At 46.9% G+C, this 20,971-nt stretch overlaps 1 protein-coding gene across 1 annotated transcript in view; it reads left to right on the top strand.

Moving 5' to 3' along the window:
• Positions 1 to 42: 42 nt before the first annotated feature.
• LOC120037340 (ankyrin-3-like) overlaps positions 43 to 20,971 on the top strand; it is a gene marked incomplete at both ends in the record, with an annotated part of 53,523 nt that continues 32,594 nt past the window's right edge. The window contains 7 exons of the mRNA XM_038983493.1: positions 43 to 347; positions 4,929 to 5,157; positions 5,324 to 5,449; positions 7,236 to 7,361; positions 7,772 to 7,798; positions 9,018 to 9,099; positions 11,621 to 17,539. Of these exons, the coding sequence (XP_038839421.1) occupies positions 43 to 347; positions 4,929 to 5,157; positions 5,324 to 5,449; positions 7,236 to 7,361; positions 7,772 to 7,798; positions 9,018 to 9,099; positions 11,621 to 17,539 (6,814 nt within the window). The remainder of the gene's footprint in view (positions 348 to 4,928; positions 5,158 to 5,323; positions 5,450 to 7,235; positions 7,362 to 7,771; positions 7,799 to 9,017; positions 9,100 to 11,620; positions 17,540 to 20,971) is intronic.

A 20,971-nucleotide genomic window follows, 5' to 3' on the forward strand; every position in this document is an offset into this window, starting at 1 on the left:
GGCGTGTATTAATTGTGGAACGGCAATTCTGATTGGTTCTAGGCCCAGCCGGCTCCTGATGACATGGTGAAGAAGATCCTTGGTAACCGGGCGACATTCAGCCCCATAGTGACGGTGGAACCTCGACGCAGGAAGTTCCACAAACCCATCACCATGACGATCCCGGTCCCGCCCTTGTCTGGGGAGGGAGTTAGCAACGGCTACAAGGGAGACTCCACCCCCTGCCTGAGGTTGCTATGCAGCATCACCGGCGGAACCTCTCCTGCCCAATGGGAGGACATCACTGGGACCACACCCCTAACCTTCGTCAACGACTGTGTCTCCTTCACTACCAATGTCTCTGCCAGGTAAGACTGTCTCCTTCACTACCAATGTCTCTGCCAGGTAAGACTGTCTCCTTCACTACCAATGTCTCTGCCAGGTAAGACTGTCTCCTTCACTACCAATGTCTCTGGCAGGTAAGACTGTCTCCTTCACTACCAATGTCTCTGCCAGGTAAGACTGTGTCTCCTTCACTACCAATGTCTCTGCCAGGTAAGACTGTGACTCCTTCACTACCAATGTCGCTGGCAGGTAAGACTGTGTCTCCTTCACTACCAACGTCTCTGCCAGGTAAGACTGTCTCCTTCACTACCAATGTCTCTGGCAGGTAAGACTGTGTCTCCTTCACTACCAATGTCTCTGGCAGGTAAGACTGTGTCTCCTTCACTACCAACGTCTCTGCCAGGTAAGACTGTCTCCTTCACTACCAATGTCTCTGGCAGGTAAGACTGTGACTCCTTCACTACCAATGTCTCTGGCAGGTAAGACTGTGTCTCCTTCACTACCAACGTCTCTGCCAGGTAAGACTGTGACTCCTTCACTACCAATGTCTCTGGCAGGTAAGACTGTGACTCCTTCACTACCAATGTCTCTGCCAGGTAAGACTGTGTCTCCTTCACTACCAATGTCTCTGGCAGGTAAGACTGTCTCCTTCACTACCAACGTCTCTGGCAGGTAAGACTGTCTCCTTCACTACCAATGTCTCTGCCAGGTAAGACTGTCTCCTTCACTACCAACGTCTCTGCCAGGTAAGACTGTCTCCTTCACTACCAATGTCTCTGCCAGGTAAGACTGTGACTCCTTCACTACCAATGTCTCTGCCAGGTAAGACTGTGTCTCCTTCACTACCAATGTCTCTGCCAGGTAAGACTGTGACTCCTTCACTACCAATGTCTCTGGCAGGTAAGACTGTGACTCCTTCACTACCAACGTCTCTGGCAGGTAAGACTGTCTCCTTCACTACCAATGTCTCTGCCAGGTAAGACTGTGTCTCCTTCACTACCAACGTCTCTGGCAGGTAAGACTGTCTCCTTCACTACCAATGTCTCTGCCAGGTAAGACTGTGACTCCTTCACTACCAATGTCTCTGGCAGGTAAGACTGTGTCTCCTTCACTACCAATGTCTCTGCCAGGTAAGACTGTCTCCTTCACTACCAACGTCTCTGCCAGGTACAGGTACTACAGATGTCATGGGGTATTCTCAGTGTTATTACACTACAGATGACATGGTGTATTCTCAGTGTTATTATACTACAGACGACATGATGTATTCTCAGTGTTATTATACTACAGATGTCATGATGTATTCTCAGTGTTATTATACTACAGATGACATGGTGTATTCTCAGTGTTATTACACTACAGATGACATGATGTATTCTCAGTGTTATTATACTACAGATTACTTGGTGTATTCTCAGTGTTATTATACTACAGATGTCATGGTGTATTCTCAGTGTTATTACAATACAGATGACATGATGTATTCTCAGTGTTATTATACTACAGATGTCATGATGTATTCTCAGTGTTATTACAATACAGATGACATGGTGTATTCTCAGTGTTATTATACTACAGATGACATGATGTATTCTCAGTGTTATTATACTACAGATGACATGATGTATTCTCAGTGTTATTATACTACAGATGACATGGTGTATTCTCAGTGTTATTACACTACAGATGACATGATGTATTCTCAGTGTTATTATACTACAGATGACATGGTGTATTCTCAGTGTTATTATACTACAGATGTCATGATGTATTCTCAGTGTTATTACAATACAGATGACATGATGTATTCTCAGTGTTATTATACTACAGATGACATGATGTATTCTCAGTGTTATTATACTACAGATGACATGATGTATTCTCAGTGTTATTATACTACAGATGACATGATGTATTCTCAGTGTTATTATACTTCAGATGACATGATGTATTCTCAGTGTTATTACACTACAGATGTCATGGTGTATTCTCAGTGTTATTACACTACAGATGACATGGTGTATTCTCAGTGTTATTATACTACAGATGACATGATGTATTCTCAGTGTTATTATACTACAGATGACATGATGTATTCTCAGTGTTATTATACTACAGATGACATGACGTATTCTCAGTGTTATTATACTACAGATGACATGGTGTATTCTCAGTGTTATTACACTACAGATGTCATGATGTATTCTCAGTGTTATTACAATACAGATGACATGATGTATTATCAGTGTTATTATACTACAGATGACATGATGTATTCTCAGTGTTATTATACTACAGATGTCATGGGGTATTCTCAGTGTTTTTACACTACAGATGACATGGTGTATTCTCAGTGTTATTATACTACAGATGACATGATGTATTCTCAGTGTTATTATACTACAGATGTCATGATGTATTTTCAGTGTTATTATACTACAGATGACATGGTGTATTCTCAGTGTTATTACACTACAGATGACATGATGTATTCTCAGTGTTATTATACTACAGATGACATGATGTATTCTCAGTGTTATTATACTACAGATGACATGATGTATTCTCAGTGTTATTATACTACAGATGTCATGGTGTATTCTCAGTGTTATTATACTACAGATGACATGGTGTATTCTCAGTGTTATTATACTACAGATTACTTGGTGTATTCTCAGTGTTATTATACTACAGATGTCATGATGTATTCTCAGTGTTATTACAATACAGATGACATGATGTATTCTCAGTGTTATTATACTACAGATGACATGATGTATTCTCAGTGGTATTATACTACAGATGTCATGATGTATTCTCAGTGTTATTATACTACAGATGTCATGATGTATTCTCAGTGTTATTATACTACAGATGACATGATGTATTCTCAGTGTTATTATACTACAGATGACATGATGTATTCTCAGTGGTATTATACTACAGATGACATGGTGTATTCTCAGTGTTATTACACTACAGATGACATGATGTATTCTCAGTGTTATTATACTACAGATGACATGGTGTATTCTCAGTGTTATTACAATACAGATGACATGATGTATTCTCAGTGGTATTATACTACAGATGACATGATGTATTCTCAGTGTTATTATACTACAGATGACATGATGTATTCTCAGTGTTATTATACTTCAGATGACATTATGTATTCTCAGTGTTATTACACTACAGATGTCATGGTGTATTCTCAGTGTTATTACACTACAGATGACATGGTGTATTCTCAGTGTTATTATACTACAGATGACATGATGTATTCTCAGTGTTATTATACTACAGATGACATGGTGTATTCTCAGTGTTATTATACTACAGATGACATGATGTATTCTCAGTGTTATTACAATACAGATGACATGGTGTATTCTCAGTGTTATTATACTACAGATGACATGACGTATTCTCAGTGTTATTATACTACAGATGTCATGGGGTATTCTCAGTGTTATTACACTACAGATGACATGGTGTATTCTCAGTGTTATTATACTACAGATGTCATGGGGTATTCTCAGTGTTATTACACTACAGATGACATGGTGTATTCTCAGTGTTATTATACTACAGATGACATGATGTATTCTCAGTGTTATTATACTACAGATGTCATGATGTATTCTCAGTGTTATTATACTACAGATGACATGGTGTATTCTCAGTGTTATTACACTACAGATGACATGATGTATTCTCAGTGTTATTATACTACAGATTACTTGGTGTATTCTCAGTGTTATTATACTACAGATGTCATGATGTATTCTCAGTGTTGTTATACTACAGATGACATGGTGTATTCTCAGTGTTATTACACTACAGATGACATGATGTATTCTCAGTGTTATTATACTACAGATTACTTGGTGTATTCTCAGTGTTATTATACTACAGATGTCATGGTGTATTCTCAGTGTTATTACAATACAGATGACATGATGTATTCTCAGTGTTATTATACTACAGATGTCATGATGTATTCTCAGTGTTATTACAATACAGATGACATGTGTGTGTTTCTAACCTGTATCTGTCCTCAGTCCTGTGTGTGTTTCTAACCTGTATCTGTCCTCAGTCCTGTGTGTGTTTCTAACCTGTATCTGTCCTCTGTCCTGTGTGTGTTTCTAACCTGTATCTGTCCTCAGTCCTGTGTGTGTTTCTAACCTGTATCTGTCCTCTGTCCTGTGTGTGTTTCTAACCTGTATCTGTCCTCTGTCCTGTGTGTGTTTCTAACCTGTATCTGTCCTCTGTCCTGTGTGTTTCTAACCTGTATCTGTCCTCTGTCCTGTGTGTGTTTCTAACCTGTATCTGTCCTCTGTCCTGTGTGTGTTTCTAACCTGTATCTGTCCTCAGTCCTGTGTGTGTTTCTAACCTGTATCTGTCCTCTGTCCTGTGTGTGTTTCTAACCTGTATCTGTCCTCAGTCCTGTGTGTGTTTCTAACCTGTATCTGTCCTCTGTCCTGTGTGTGTTTCTAACCTGTATCTGTCCTCAGTCCTGTGTGTGTTTCTAACCTGTATCTGTCCTCTGTCCTGTGTGTGTTTCTAACCTGTATCTGTCCTCTGTCCTGTGTGTGTTTCAGGTTCTGGCTTGCTGACTGCCACCAGATCCCAGAGACTGTAGGCCTGGCCACCCAGCTGTACAGAGAGCTCATCTGTGTTCCTTACATGGCCAAGTTCGTGGTGTTCGCCAAGATGAACGACCCTATGGAGTCCCGCCTGCGCTGCTTCTGTATGACAGACGACAAGGTGGACAAAACCCTGGAACAGCAGGAGAACTTTGAGGAGGTGGCCAGGAGCAAAGACATCGAGGTGAGTTTCACATGCTGCTCTCACTTCCTATGGACATCTCCTGCTCTCATCCATCACAATGCCGGGGAATGTATTCCTGCACCAGACATGATTCTAGAAGGACTTGAACACTGTATGGTTAGACCAAGCTGTGTGATCAGGATGTCATTATGCTGTTGTCTCCTAGGTTCTGGAGGGGAGGCCCATCTATGTGGACTGCTATGGTAACTTAGCTCCTCTGACCAAGGCTGGACAGCTACTGGTGCTCAACTTCTACGCATTCAAAGAGAACCGGCTTCCTTTCTGTGTGAAGGTACATATACTATACTACTGTCTTGATGTTCTCCACTGACTCATGGCCTGGATAGGAGGCTGCTTGATGTCCTCCGCTGACTCATGGCCTGGGTAGGAGGCTGCTTGATGTTCTCCACTGACTCATGGCCTGGGTAGGAGGCTGCTTGATGTTCTCCACTGACTCATGGCCTGGGTAGGAGGCTGCTTGATGTTCTCCACTGACTCATGGCCTGGGTAGGAGGCTGCTTGATGTTCTCCACTGACTCATGGCCTGGGTAGGAGACTGCTTGATGTTCTCCACTGACTCATGGCCTGGATAGGAGGCTGCTTGATGTTCTCCACTGACTCATGGCCTGGATAGGAGGCTGCTTGATGTTCTCCACTGACTCATGGCCTGGATAGGAGGCTGCTTGATGTTCTCCACTGACTCATGGCCTGGGTAGGAGACTGCTTGATGTTCTCCACTGACTCATGGCCTGGATAGGAGGCTGCTTGATGTTCTCCACTGACTCATGGCCTGGATAAGAGGCTGCTTGATGTTCTCCACCGACTCATGGCCTGGGTAGGAGACTGCTTGATGTTCTCCACTGACTCATGGCCTGGGTAGGAGGCTGCTTGATGTTCTCCACTGACTCATGGCCTGGGTAGGAGGCTGCTTGATGTTCTCCACTGACTCATGGCCTGGGTAGGAGACTGCTTGATGTCCTCCACTGACTCATGGCCTGGGTAGGAGGCTGCTTGATGTTCTCCACCGACTCATGGCCTGGGTAGGAGACTGCTTGATGTTCTCCACTGACTCATGGCCTGGGTAGGAGGCTGCTTGATGTTCTCCACTGACTCATGGCCTGGGTAGGAGACTGCTTGATGTTCTCCACTGACTCATGGCCTGGGTAGGAGGCTGCTTGATGTTCTCCACTGACTCATGGCCTGGGTAGGAGGCTGCTTGATGTTCTCCACTGACTCATGGCCTGGGTAGGAGACTCCTTGATGTCCTCCACTGACTCATGGCCTGGGTAGGAGACTGCTTGATGTCCTCCACTGACTCATGTCCTGGGTAGGAGACTCCTTGATGTCCTCCACTGACTCATGGCCTGGGTAGGAGACTGCTTGATGTCCTCCACTGACTCATGGCCTGGGTAGGAGACTGCTTGATGTCCTCCACTGACTCATGGCCTGGGTAGGAGACTGCTTGATGTCCTCCACTGACTCATGGCCTGGGTAGGAGGCTGCAACGGAACCAGTACTGATAGGAACAAACAGCTTTAGAACAAGGCCTGGAGGCCATAACCTAGTTCCATCCTGCCTCTCATTGATCTGTCACTGGCTTCCTGAACTCTGCTGTAGAAACAGGGCTTTCCTTCCCTCTGGATCCTGTGACCTCCTTCAACAGGTCCATTCTGACCCCGTCCATACCTACTGAACTGGATCACTGGCTTCCTGAACTCTGCTGCAGAAACAGGGCTTTCCTTCCCTCTGGATCCTGTGACCTCCTTCAACAGGTCCATTCTGACCCTGTCCATAGCTACTGAACTGGATCACTGGCTTCCTGAACTCTGCTGAAGAAACAGGGCTTTCCTTCCCTCTGGATCCTGTGACCTCCTTCAACAGGTCCATTCTGACCCTGTCCATAGCTACTGAACTGGATTACTGGTTTTAATGAGTTCCCTCCCTTCATGAACTAATTTTACCCTCAGGAACTCAGGTTTCCTGACATCCCAGTAGTAGAGTTGATCTATAGCATTAAGTTAACTGTGTGCATTCTGTCATGTAGTGAATATCCCCTGAACGCTGTGGTTCCTCTGTAGGTCCGAGACAACAGCCAGGAGCCGTGTGGCCGTCTGACATTCCTGAAGGAGACCACTAAGACCGCTAAGGGTCTCCCCCAGACGGCCGTGTGTAACCTGAACATCACCCTCCCTGCGCTGAAGAAGGTAAGCAGCTGTTGTCATGGCTGTGGTCCATATCATCTCATCGTCATTCAGGGGGATAGAGCAGGAGGCTAGAGGTGAAGTGCTGCCCGAGTGTGTCTTTTATCTGTTCTGAGCTTCGTAGTGGTTATCTTTGGCTGTTTCCTAGCCAACCAAATCTCCCATCTGATTTGGGACTTCATGCTTTGGTTCCTTGCTCTTTTCAACTGGCTGACTTTGTGGTTGTTGCCGTGGTTTCTGTGGCTTGTAATCTGCTGTAAGTGTTGGATTTTCAATGCTGTTGTGTTCTGTGTTTTTCTTTGCTGGCTTTGCGGTTTGCTTCTCTAACTGTTTCTGTCAATCACTCCTTTTCACATCCTGTCCATTCCCCTCCTTATTCCGCCTGTTTCTGCAATGCATCTTGGGAACCCAAGGAAATGGAGTCAGACCCAGATGAAGAGGTAATATACAGTACCCTGGTGACCTTTACCCCTGTTCTTCCATGGCTGTGCTTCTCTGGTGACCTTTACCCCTGTACCTCCATGGCTGTGCTTCTCTGGTGACCTTTACCCCTGTACCTCCATGGCTGTGCTTCTCTGGTGATCTTTACCCCTGTATCTCCATGGCTGTGCTTCTCTGGTGACCTTTACCCCTGTACCTCCATGGCTGTGCTTCTCTGGTGACCTTTACCCCTGTTCCTCCATGGCTGTGCTTCTCTGGCGACCTTTACCCCTGTACCGCCATGGCTGTGCTTCTCTGGCGACCTAGCTGTTCAATAAGGCACTGCTCTGTGCTGTTCAATAAGGCACTTCTCTGTGCTGTTCAATAAGGCACTGCTCTGTGCTGTTCAATAAGCCACTGCTCTGTGCTGTTCAATAAGGCACAGTGTCCTCTGCTGCTGCCATTGGATCATCTAGCTCTGCTTCTGTGAAGCTCCTGAACTGTTAGCATGTACATACTGCATGATGTGTGCCAATGTAAACCCCATGGCTCTACCTCCGCCCACCCATCCATGTCCCCTGATCTGTCCCTTTAGGAGAACACTCTGAAGTTAACCATGCAGAGCTGTTGGGGATTTACTGCTTACATTTTAATAAGAACGCTTTTCTACATGACCAATAAGCCAAAGGAAATTAATTCATGGTTGATTTCCTTTACATATGTTGTTAATCGGCTACCGTTAAGGATGTATAGTGTTTTAACGTAAAAAATGTTGTAGTACCACTGGCCAGTTTAGTTATCACAGTTCTTAGAAGAGACACAGTCAGTAAACTCACCCAGAGATAGCTACAACCCTTTACTGTCTGTTACAAAACCCTACATTTCAGATCCTATTGATCTGAGGAGTTGAGTAGTCAGGTAATGTCAGGTAATCCATCAGACCCTATTGATCTGATGAGGTGAGTAGTCAGGTAATGTCAGGTAATCCATCAGACCCTATTGATCTGATGAGGTGAGTAGTCAGGTAATGTCAGGTAATCCATCAGACCCTATTGATCTGATGAGGTGAGTAGTCAGGTAATGTCAGGTAATCCATCAGACCCTATTGATCTGATGAGGTGAGTAGTCAGGTAATGTCAGGTAATCCATCAGACCCTATTGATCTGATGAGGTGAGTAGTCAGGTAATGTCAGGTAATCCATCTTCTAACAGAGAACTGATGTTGTGTTGTTGTTGCAGACTGAAAAGCCAGAACGACGTCACACCTTTACGTCTCTAGCCTTACGTAAGCGTTACAGCTATCTCGCCGAGCCCGCCACGAGTGAGTGAGACATTTTCACTAACTTCTATAACGATAATAATATGCTTGGAGTTGATTTGCATTAACATGTGACATATTGAGAGAACCATACATATTATAGCTAGTACATATTTATATGTGATATCTGCATATTCTCACCTACATAACGTGTATTGTAAGTCCACATTGCTCGTTTCTGACATGGTTTACTTTGCATGGTTTGGTTTGATTAGTATTTTAGCGTACTGTGCTGTGCTTGCCCACAATGTGTTATTTATTTTATTTAAGATATTATTTTTTTCCCACCGGTATTAAAATAACTCAAATCGCGCCATACAGATTTTGCTTTGACTCACATAATGATTGGCAGTGTGATTGCGTAGGGTTTCCTTTCTGTTGATGGGAAATGCATGGAAGGTCGCTACTGACTTTCTCTCAGCTGCTACAGTTTCCACCGTAGGCGCTTGTCACTACGGCCACTCAGTCTTGCATGACATGTAGAGATATCATGGAGCTGAAACCTAGAGCTGTGTTCTGCCATATATCTTGCTGTGATACAGACAGATGGAGGCTTCTGTATAGTGTTCAGAACACCCAAATTGGGGGATTGGAAAGGTGGAACATCAGACCAAACAGATAAAAGACACAGATTGATCTGCTAGCCAGAGGAATGTAGCACATCCCAACGTGTACAGAGAACAGTTTGATGTTATTCTGGGTTCTCTGTGCATTTGTCTTGTTGTCGTGTTTATGTCTTGTTGTCGTGTTTATGTCTTGTTGCCGTGTTTATGTCTTGTTGCCATGTTTATGTCTTGTTGTCATGTTTATGTCTTGTTGCCGTGTTTATGTCTTGTTGCCATGTTTATGTCTTGTTGTCATGTTTATGTCTTGTTGTCGTGTTTATGTCTTGTTGTCATGTTTATGTCTTGTTGTCATGTTTATGTCTTGTTGTCGTGTTTATGTCTTGTTGCCGTGTTTATGTCTTGTTGTCATGTTTATGTCTTGTTGTCATGTGTATGTCTTGTTGTCGTGTTTATGTCTTGTTGTCATGTTTATGTCTTGTTGTCGTGTTTATGTCTTGTTGTCGTGTTTATGTCTTGTTGTCATGTTTATGTCTTGTTGTCGTGTTTATGTCTTGTTGTCATGGTTATGTCTTGTTGTCGTGGTTATGTCTTGTTGTCGTGTTTATGTCTTGTTGTCGTGTTTATGTCTTGTTGTCATGTTTATGTCTTGTTGTCATGTTTATGTCTTGTTGTCATGTTTATGTCTTGTTGTCATGTTTATGTCTTGTTGTCATGTTTATGTCTTGTTGTCATGGTTATGTCTTGTTGTCGTGTTTATGTCTTGTTGTCATGTTTATGTCTTGTTGTCGTGTTTATGTCTTGTTGTCATGTTTATGTCTTGTTGTCATGTTTATGTCTTGTTGTCATGTTTATGTCTTGTTGTCATGGTTATGTCTTGTTGTCGTGTTTATGTCTTGTTGTCATGTTTATGTCTTGTTGTCGTGTTTATGTCGTGTTTATGTCTTGTTGTCGTGTTTATGTCTTGTTGTCATGTTTATGTCTTGTTGTCATGGTTATGTCTTGTTGTCGTGTTTATGTCTTGTTGTCATGTTTATGTCTTGTTGTCGTGTTTATGTCGTGTTTATGTCTTGTTGTCATGTTTATGTCTTGTTGTCGTGTTTATGTCTTGTTGTCATGTTTATGTCTTGTTGTCATGTTTATGTCTTGTTGTCATGTTTATGTCTTGTTGTCATGGTTATGTCTTGTTGTCGTGTTTATGTCTTGTTGTCATGTTTATGTCTTGTTGTCGTGTTTATGTCTTGTTGTCATGTTTATGTCTTGTTGTCATGTTTATGTCTTGTTGTCATGTTTATGTCTTGTTGTCATGGTTATGTCTTGTTGTCGTGTTTATGTCTTGTTGTCATGTTTATGTCTTGTTGTCGTGTTTATGTCGTGTTTATGTCTTGTTGTCGTGTTTATGTCTTGTTGTCGTGTTTATGTCTTGTTGTCATGTTTATGTCTTGTTGTCGTGTTTATGTCTTGTTGTCGTGTTTATGTCTTGTTGTCGTGTTTATGTCTTGTTGTCGTGTTTATGTCTTGTTGTCATGTTTATGTCTTGTTGTCGTGTTTATGTCTTGTTGTCGTGTTTATGTCTTGTTGTCATGTGTATGTCTTGTTGTCATGTGTATGTCTTGTTGTCATGGTTATGTCTTGTTGTCATGTTTATGTCTTGTTGTCATGTTTATGTCTTGTTGTCATGGTTATGTTTAGTTGTTATGGTCTCAGTGGTTGTTTTGCTGTATGTGCTTCACTGGGCTTCTTTTCCATCTTGCTGTGTAACGTTGTCGTAACCATGGATCACAGTGGATCAGATTTCCTGTACGGCTCCATCATTCCCATTTCAACTCTTCATCAAAGTATTGTTCTTCCTCCCTTGATAATAGAAGCGTCCACTGACACGTGTTTTCCCCTCTGGTCTCTCTGTTTTTTCAACCATTTTCTGTTGATTTTCTGTTGGATTTCATTTTGCTTATTTAAAGAGACAGTTGAGCGAAGCACAGGAAGAACACTGCCTGCTGGTTACACTCACAAACCTGTCTTTTCAACAAGATCTTACCAGGCATGGTCGGCTGCGCCTCTTCCCAACACTGTCCAAGCAAGGTGTGGACTGGGCTCCCTCTCCGGCTCACCGTCCGACACACCATCTGCATCGCCACTAAAGTCTGCCTGGTTGCTCTCCTCCGCATCGCCAATCAAATCCACCCTCGGAGCCTCACCGTCACATTCAGTCAAGTCCTCTGGCGACATAGCTTCTTTACCTGTCAGATCCTATAGAACTATGGCCTCCCCTATTAAGACTGTTGTACAGCAGGCCCAGTACCCGGTCCAGGTCTCTGCCAGTCTGGTGTCCTCTTCCTCTAAACCTGGAGCAGATCCTGTCTTCATTAAAGGACTATCCACCCCATTTTCTTCCAGGACCACCCCAGCCTCTAATTTACCCTTCAAATCAGTCCTGTCGTCTTCATCCTCCTCCCCTGTCAGAACCATCGCTGGTCTGTCCTCCTCATCCTCCTCCCCTGTCAGAACCATCGCTGGCCTGTCCTCTTCATCCTCCTCCCCTGTCAGAACCATCGCTGGCCTGTCCTCCTCAACCTCCTCCCCTGTCAGAACCATCGCTGGTCTGTCCATTACTTCAGCTACGTCTAAGGGGAAGCCCCTCCCCTCTCTGTCCTCACCAGCCCACTCCTCAGAAGCCTCTAAGGGGAAGCCCCTCCCCTCTCTGTCCTCACCAGCCCACTCCTCAGAAGCCTCTGCTATGGTGAATGGATTAGTTTCTCCCATGAAGTACGCCTCTTCTTCTCAGTCCTCCTCCCCGTCTCCCTCCTCCCCCTGCTCCTGTTTGCTCTCTGATAGGTCTAGCAGTCTGCAGGAGAGGATACAGACCACCACTCACGCCGCCACTTCCAGTGTCAGTGCAGCTATAAATGAGGCTGAAAGGACATTTAACTCTTCAGGGTACGGAACACTCAAATCAGTGTCCTCACGTAGATCTAACACCTCAACTTCAGTCTACGGCTCTACGAGGTCTCAAACCTCTTCCACCACCTCAGCAACATCCAATACAATGACGGTACCTGTATACTCTTTTCTCAGTGTTGCGAACGAGTCCCAAATGAAAAAAGGGCCTGGGTCGCTGAAGATGTCGCCTGCAGACTCTCGCAGGTCAAAGACGGCAGTGAAGTCCCCTCCTTACATCACCCCTCCAGGGCTCACTCTAACCCCACCCTCCTCCCTATCCTCCAATCAGGACATCCTGAAAGACGTGGCCGATATGAAGGAGGACCTGATCAGGATGACAGCCATCTTGCAGACTGACCCCAGAACAGCCAGGAACGTTCAGTCTCAGACCCCTAAAGAGCCTAAGATGGAGGATGAGGAGCCCTTCACCATAGTAGAGAAAGTGAAGGAGGATCTAGTTAAAGTCAGTGAGATACTGACCAAGGATGTGGTGAGTGATAGTCAAGCCTGTAGAGGGAAGCCCTCCGAGGAGGAGTGGGAGGAGTTCTCTAAAGATGAGTTAGAGGAAGCCCAGCAAAGTGCTAAGGAATTCTTTCACCCTCCGTTTGACGCTAACACACTCTCCTTTAGGCCCCAGTCTATGCCCAGTAAAGAGTTGAATTTAGCCAAGGTTGTTGACTACCTGGCCAATGAGATAGGTGCTAGTTCTCTTTCTAAGATGGCCGAGATGAAGAGCAGATATGAGGAGGCAAAAAGGGAAGGGGAGGACAAACAGAAACTAAAAAAACTCAAGATGCCTCCCCCAGGCATGCGTACCTCTGCCTCTGAGAAAGACTTATGTAAACTAGCAGAGTCATATTATGGACCTGACGCCATATTGGAGTCACCAGAGGACTTATCTCATGAGCTGGATAAGAGCCCTCTGTCAGACAGCGGCTTTGAAACCAGGAGTGAAAAGACTCCTTCAGCCCCCCAAAGTGCAGAGAGCACCGGGCCCAAACCCCCCTTCACTGACCCCATCCCCCCCTGCATCACCGAGACTAGGACCGAGGTGGTCCATATCAGGAGCTACGAGCACCCAGACGAACCCTGTGAGGTGCAGATGGAGGAGGCAGCCTCAGCATCGCCGGCCTGCATTGAACCAGAGGCCTCCGCCGCCTCCATCAAAGACAAAGTCAAATCATTCCAGATCAAAGTGTCTGACGACTCTGACTCTGTCGTTAGCAAGACCATGAGGCTCAAAGAGGAGACCCACATCACCACCACGACGCGCATGGTTTACCACAAGCCGCAGCTGAAAGACGGCTCGGAGAGGATCGAGGAGACCATGTCAGTCAGAGACATCATGAAAGCATTCCAGTCCGGAAGGGACCCCTCCAAAGAACTAGCTGGACTGTTTGAGCACAAGGCTGGCCAGGACTCTGTCAAAGGGGATGAACTCACCCCCAGGTTCATTGATAATGACACTAAAGCCAAAAGAATAATGGAGGTTCACATAGAAAAAGAGGGAAACACATTCCAACCAACTGAGGTGATTATCAGGGAGACCAAGAAGATTCCAGACTCTTATTTCTATAAAGGAGACAGAATCCAAGAACTGCCTGATTACGACGAGGCGCAGCAGGAAGGTGAGGAGCTTACTGCCAATGACAGCCGGCCCAGCTCCGCTCAGCTCATGGCCGATGACTCCTACAAAGCTCTCAAACTGCTCAGCCAGCACTCTGTAGAGTATCACGATGACGAGCTCTCTGAACTCAGGGGAGAGTCTTACAGGTTCGCTGAGAAGATGCTCCGTTCTGAGAAGCTAGACATATCCCACTCTGATACAGAGGACTCTATGGCTGACCAAACACACCAAATGACCTCAGAGTCGCATGGGGCAGAGAGCGATTACGGTGAGAAAGAGGCCCTGCCCAGGAGAGAGTTCACTTTCAAGTCATCAAAGGATACATCCTCTAAGTCAGGTAAATGTTCTCATAAGGATGACAAGTTTGACAAAGTGACAGTGTTGCATTACACCACAGAGCCAGGCAGCCCAAAACATGCAGTGTGGATGCGTTTCACCGAGGACAAGCTGGACAGGAACAGAGAGAAGCTCATCTACGAGGACCGCGTGGATCAAACTGTCAAGGAAGCTGAGGAGAAACTAAGCGAGGTCTCTCAGTTTTTCCGTGACAAAACTGAGAAACTGAACGACGAGCTGCAATCCCCGGAGAAAAAGCCTCCAAAGAGAGACCCCAGGGAGACCAGGTCTGGGCCCAGCTCCACCTGTAATAGCCCGGAGAAAACACAGCAGAAAGCCAGGCCAGAGGGGGAGGAGTGGGGCAAGGGAAGGGGGAACAAACTGTTCAGTAGTACGACTGAGAGGAAGACCTCTAGTCTACCCAACAGTCCAGAGAGAGCTGTTCTCTCCCGCTTCAGTGAGGATACATCCAAACAGCAGACAAAGGCGGAGGAACGGTCTGAGCCAACCGGGGTTAAAGCCTCCTTCTCTAGAGTGAGCTCTGTTAGGATGAAGTTTGAATCAGAGGCTCAGAACCAAGATAACAGTAGTCCTCAGCTAGTACAGTCCACACCCCCAGTCAGCAGGCTGCAGGAGAACAAGCTGCCAGTCAATCAACTGTTCACTGGAGGAAAGACAACTAAAGGGTCTGAGGCCACAGAGGAAGGAAGTCCTTTTAAAAAGATTCCAGAGAAACTCAAAGGACCTGCCTCCAATAGCAGTAAGTCAGTTGTCTCATCAGCTGCCCCAAAACAGTCAGGAGACAAACTGACTAATAAGAACCTACCATACACCACAGCCCAAAAACACCTAACAGGTCAGACTGATAAAGAATCAGAGAAAACAAGCCCATTGAGCCAGGAGAGTCAGGCCATTGGGATCAGTAAGGGTGTAAAGGGACCACCATCACATAGTCCTACACATGACACACCCAAGGAGAACGGTGGGGAAGTTGAAAAAGAACACGTTTCTATGAGGGATTCTCCTTCCAAACATGTTGCATCAAGTCCCACAACCAATAGGGTTGCTCATTCTGAGCCTGTGTCTAAAGACCATGGGGATGCACAAAACAAGAATCTTAGAAGAAAGACAGAGTCCCAGATCCCAGTCAGGTCTGTGTCTAGTCACTCAGACAGCGACCAGTCAGAGAAAGCAAAACAAGACACAGTAACTAAGCCATCTGAAAAGACATCCCAAATCCCCATACTAAATAAGAACAGAATGCAGGTCAGCCCAGTAACAAGCCCTACAAAGACAGAAGAACTAACAGACACATCTCTTGAAATATTAGATAATGCACCAAAAGATTCTAACTTGAACAATGTGCGTGACACTTGCACAAGAGAAATACAAGAGAGATTAGCACCAGAGAAAACCACCACCAGAGAAAACTTCAAAGGCATCAAAACATTACCTGTCTATGTGAGTGTCCAGGTGGGTAGGCAGGGAGAGAGAGAGGGCAGAGGAGGAGTACTGTACAAACAGAAACAGCCCTCTTCGCCTCAGGCCAGTCCTGACGATGACACGCTAGAGCAGGTATCTTTCATAGACAGCTCAGGGAAGAGTCCCCTCACCCCGGAGACCCCTAGCTCAGAGGAGATCAGCTATGACCTCACCTCCAGAACACCAGACTCCATCCTGGGCTTCACTCCCTTCCAGCCTAGCCCTATCCCAGAGGTCTCTGAGGACTCCTCAGAGGAGGAGCAGGGCCAGGTATTTTCCTTCAAGGACTTCAGACCAGAGACACCTAATGTCACAGCAGCTGACCTTAAGAATGGAAACCACCAGGCCGGACAGACACCTAAAGACAAAGGAGTAGCATACATCCAGTTCCCCCCTCCGCCTCCCCTGGACTCTGAGCAGTCCAGCCCTGAGAAGAAGAAGAAGACGGGATCATGTGGTTCCTCTGAGGCGGAGATGATGGAGGTCAACCTCCAGGAAGAGCATGATAAACACCTCCTCACGGAGCCCATCATCAGAGTCCAGCCCCCCTCCCCGGTCCCCCCCGGGGCTGACGACAGTGACTCTAGTGACGATGAGTCCGTCTTCCAGCCCATCTCCTTTAAGAAATACACCTTTAAGATCTCAGAGGAGCAGGAGCAGGAGATCAAGAATGGGTCCAAATCCCCAAAACAGGATAAAAACAGAAACAACAAAGAGCCAGGAACTAACAGAACTAATGGAACATGTGAAGCTGGTAAAACAGAGGAGTACGACTCTGAACAGAATGGAAATGACCAGTCCATAACAGACTGTTCTATCGCCACGACGGCAGAGTTCTCTCATGACACTGACGCTACTGAGATCGACTCCCTGGATGGGTATGACATGCAGGATGAGGATGATGGTCTGTGTGAGATGGACACTAAACCCTTCAGCCTGCCGGACAGCAGGAAGGACGTGTGGACCTCAGACAGCGTGCTCCGGTCCTGCGATCGCTCCTTCAGTCAGACCAAACTAGAGGCCATTGAAGAGGAAAAAACCCCGGAGGAGGAATGCAAAAAGGCTCAAGCTAAAAGTGATCCAGTTGACATCAAAACAGATGGGGCCAGCTCTCAGGACCAGAAGGACAACGATGGCTTTTCTGATACCTACTTTAGTTACAAGCTAGAGGAGGCGTTTGACTCTCCGTTTAAAACTGTTGCTACTAAAGGGCTGGACTTTGACCCCTGGTCCAGTATAGGAGGAGACAATGAAGTGGTTGACGCCAAAGACGACGAGCCGAAGCCGTTTGGGCTGGCAGCAGACGACAGGTCACAGGCCACGACCCCAGACACGACCCCTGCCAGAACCCCGACCGATGATAGCACCACGCCGACTAGCGAGCCAAACCCATTCCCCTTCCATGAAGGGAAGATGTTTGAGATGACTCGCAGTGGTGCGATTGACATGAGCAAGCGGGATATTGTTGAAGAAAGACTGCAGTTTTTTCAGATTGGTGAGCATAACTCTGAAGGGTTGTCAGGGGGCGTAAGGGACTAGGTCAGAAGGTCAGGTGTAATCATGTCACAGACTACGGTAAAGGCCTCTAATGAGGCCCCTGTTAGATCAGCCCCTGACTGGGTAGAGGCCCCTATAGAAGCCCCTGTTAGATCAGCCCCTGACTGGGTAGAGGCCTCTAATGAGGCCCCTGTTAGACCAGCCCCTGACTGGGTAGAGGCCTCTAATGAGGCCCCTGTTAGACCAGCCCCTGACTGGGTAGAGGCCCCTATAGAAGCCCCTGTTAGATCAGCCCCTGACTGGGTAGAGGCCTCTAATGAGACCCCTGTTAGACCAGCCCCTGACTGGGTAGAGGCCCCTATAGAAGCCCCTGTTAGACCAGCCCCTGACTGGGTAGAGGCCCCTATAGAAGCCCCTGTTAGATCAGCCCCTGACTGGGTAGAGGCCTCTAATGAGGCCCCTGTTAGACCAGCCCCTGACTGGGTAGAGGCCCCTATAGAAGCCCCTGTTAGATCAGCCCCTGACTGGGTAGAGGCCTCTAATGAGGCCCCTGTTAGACCAGCCCCTGACTGGGTAGAGGCCCCTATAGAAGCCCCTGTTAGATCAGCCCCTGACTGGGTAGAGGCCTCTAATGAGGCCCCTGTTAGACCAGCCCCTGACTGGGTAGAGGCCTCTAATGAGGCCCCTGTTAGACCAGCCCCTGACTGGGTAGAGGCCCCTATAGAAGCCCCTGTTAGACCAGTCCCTGACTGGGTAGAGGCCCCTCCAGAATATCAAGCCCCTGACTATCTTTCAGACCACTGCCCCTGGCATTACCATTCAGAGCACCACACCAGACCCTGGCAGTACCATTCAGAGCACCACACCAGACCCTGGCAGTACCTTTCAGAGCACCACACCAGACCCTGGAAGTACCATTCAGAGCACCACACCAGCCCCTGGCAGTACCATTCAGAGCACCACACCAGACCCTGGAAGTACCATTCAGAGCACCACACCAGACCCTGGCAGTACCATTCAGAGCACCACACCAGCCCCTGGCATTACCATTCAGAGCACCACACCAGCCCCTGGCAGTACCATTCAGAGCACCACACCAGACCCTGGAAGTACCATTCAGAGCACCACACCAGACCCTGGCATTACCATTCAGAGCACCACACCAGACCCTGGCATTACCATTCAGAGCACCACACCAGCCCCTGGCAGTACCATTCAGAGCACCACACCAGCCCCTGGCAGTACCATTCAGAGCACCACACCAGACCCTGGCATTACCATTCAGAGCACCACACCAGACCCTGGCAGTACCATTCAGAGCACCACACCAGCCCCTGGCAGTACCATTCAGAGCACCACACCAGCCCCTGGCAGTACCATTCAGAGCACCACACCAGACCCTGGCATTCAGAGCATAACAATGCCGAACAGGGTGGAGGCAGCCTTCAGCAGACTGGATGAGAACAGGGTGGAGGCAGCCTTCAGCAGACTAGAGGGGAACAGGGTGGAGGCAGCCTTCAGCAGACTGGAGGAGAACAGGGTGGAGGCAGCCTTCAGGAGACTGGAGGAGAACAGGGTGGAGGCAGCCTTCAGCAGACTGGAGGAGAACAGGGTGGAGGCAGCCTTCAGCAGACTGGAGGAGAACAGGGTGGAGGCAGCCTTCAGGAGACTGGATGAGAACAGGGTGGAGGCAGCCTTCAGCATTCTGGAGGAGAACAGGGTGGAGGCAGCCTTCAGGAGACTGGAGGAGAACAGGGTGGAGGCAGCCTTCAGCAGACTGGAGGAGAACAGGGTGGAGGCAGCCTTCAGGAGACTGGAGGAGAACAGGGTGGAGGCAGCCTAACCTCTAGCAGCAGATCAGATAACAACAGGTCAGGTGTAGCCTCTAGCAGCAGATCAGATAACAACAGGTCAGGTGTAACCTCTAGCAGCAGATCAGATAACAACAGGTCAGGTGTAGCCTCTAGCAGCAGATCAGATAACAACAGGTCAGGTGTAGTCTCTAGCAGCAGATCAGATAACAATAGGTCAGGTGTAACCTCTAGCGGCAGATCAGATAACAACAGGTCAGGTGTAACCTCTAGTAGCAGATCAGATAACAACAGGTCAGGTGTAGCCTCTAGCAGCAGATCAGATAACAACAGGTCAGGTGTAGTCTCTAGCAGCAGATCAGATAACAACAGGTCAGGTGTAGCCTCTAGCAGCAGATCAGATAACAACAGGTCAGGTGTAGTCTCTAGCAGCAGATCAGATAACAACAGGTCAGGTGTAGCCTCTAGCAGCAGATCAGATAACAACAGGTCAGGTGTAGTCTCTAGCAGCAGATCAGATAACAACAGGTCAGGTGTAGCCTCTAGCAGCAGATCAGATAACAACAGGTCAGGTGTAGCCTCTAGCAGCAGATCAGATAACAACAGGTCAGGTGTAACCTCTAGCAGCAGATCAGATAACAACAGGTCAGGTGTAGCCTCTAGCAGCAGATCAGATAACAACAGGTCAGGTGTAACCTCTAGCAGCAGATCAGATAACAACAGGTCAGGTGTAGCCTCTAGCGGCAGATCAGATAACAACAGGTCAGGTGTAGCCTCTAGCGGCAGATCAGATAACAACAGGTCAGGTGTGGCCTCTAGCAGCAGATCAGATAACAACAGGTCAGGTGTAGCCTCTAGCAGCAGATCAGATAACAACAGGTCAGGTGTAGCCTCTAGCAGCAGATCAGATAACAACAGGTCAGGTGTAACCTCTAGCAGCAGATCAGATAACAACAGGTCAGGTGTAGCCTCTAGCAGCAGATCAGATAACAACAGGTCAGGTGTAGCCTCTAGCAGCAGATCAGATAACAACAGGTCAGGTGTAGTCTCTAGCAGCAGATCAGATAACATCAGGTCACGTGTAGCCTCAAGCAGCAGATCAGATAACAACAGGTCAGGTGTAGCCTCTAGCAGCAGATCAGATAACAACAGGTCAGGTGTAGCCTCTAGCAGCAGATCAGATAACAACAGGTCAGGTGTAGCCTCTAGCAGCAGATCAGATAACAACAGGTCAGGTGTGGCCTCTAGCAGCAGATCAGATAACAACAGGTCAGGTGTAACCTCTAGCAGCAGATCAGATAACAACAGGTCAGGTGTAACCTCTAGCAGCAGATCAGATAACAATAGGTCAGGTGTAGCCTCTAGCAGCAGATCAGATAACAACAGGTCAGGTGTAACCTCTAGCAGCAGATCAGATAACAACAGGTCAGGTGTAGCCTCTAGCAGCAGATCAGATAACAACAGGTCAGGTGTAGCCTCTAGCAGCAGATCAGATAACAACAGGTCAGGTGTAGCCTCTAGCAGCAGATCAGATAACAACAGGTCAGGTGTAGCCTCTAGCAGCAGATCAGATAACAACAGGTCAGGTGTAGCCTCTAGCAGCAGATCAGATAACATCA

The sequence above is a fragment of the Salvelinus namaycush genome, unplaced genomic scaffold (genome assembly GCF_016432855.1).
Source record: "Salvelinus namaycush isolate Seneca unplaced genomic scaffold, SaNama_1.0 Scaffold1707, whole genome shotgun sequence".
Classification (NCBI taxonomy): Eukaryota; Metazoa; Chordata; class Actinopteri; order Salmoniformes; family Salmonidae; genus Salvelinus; species Salvelinus namaycush.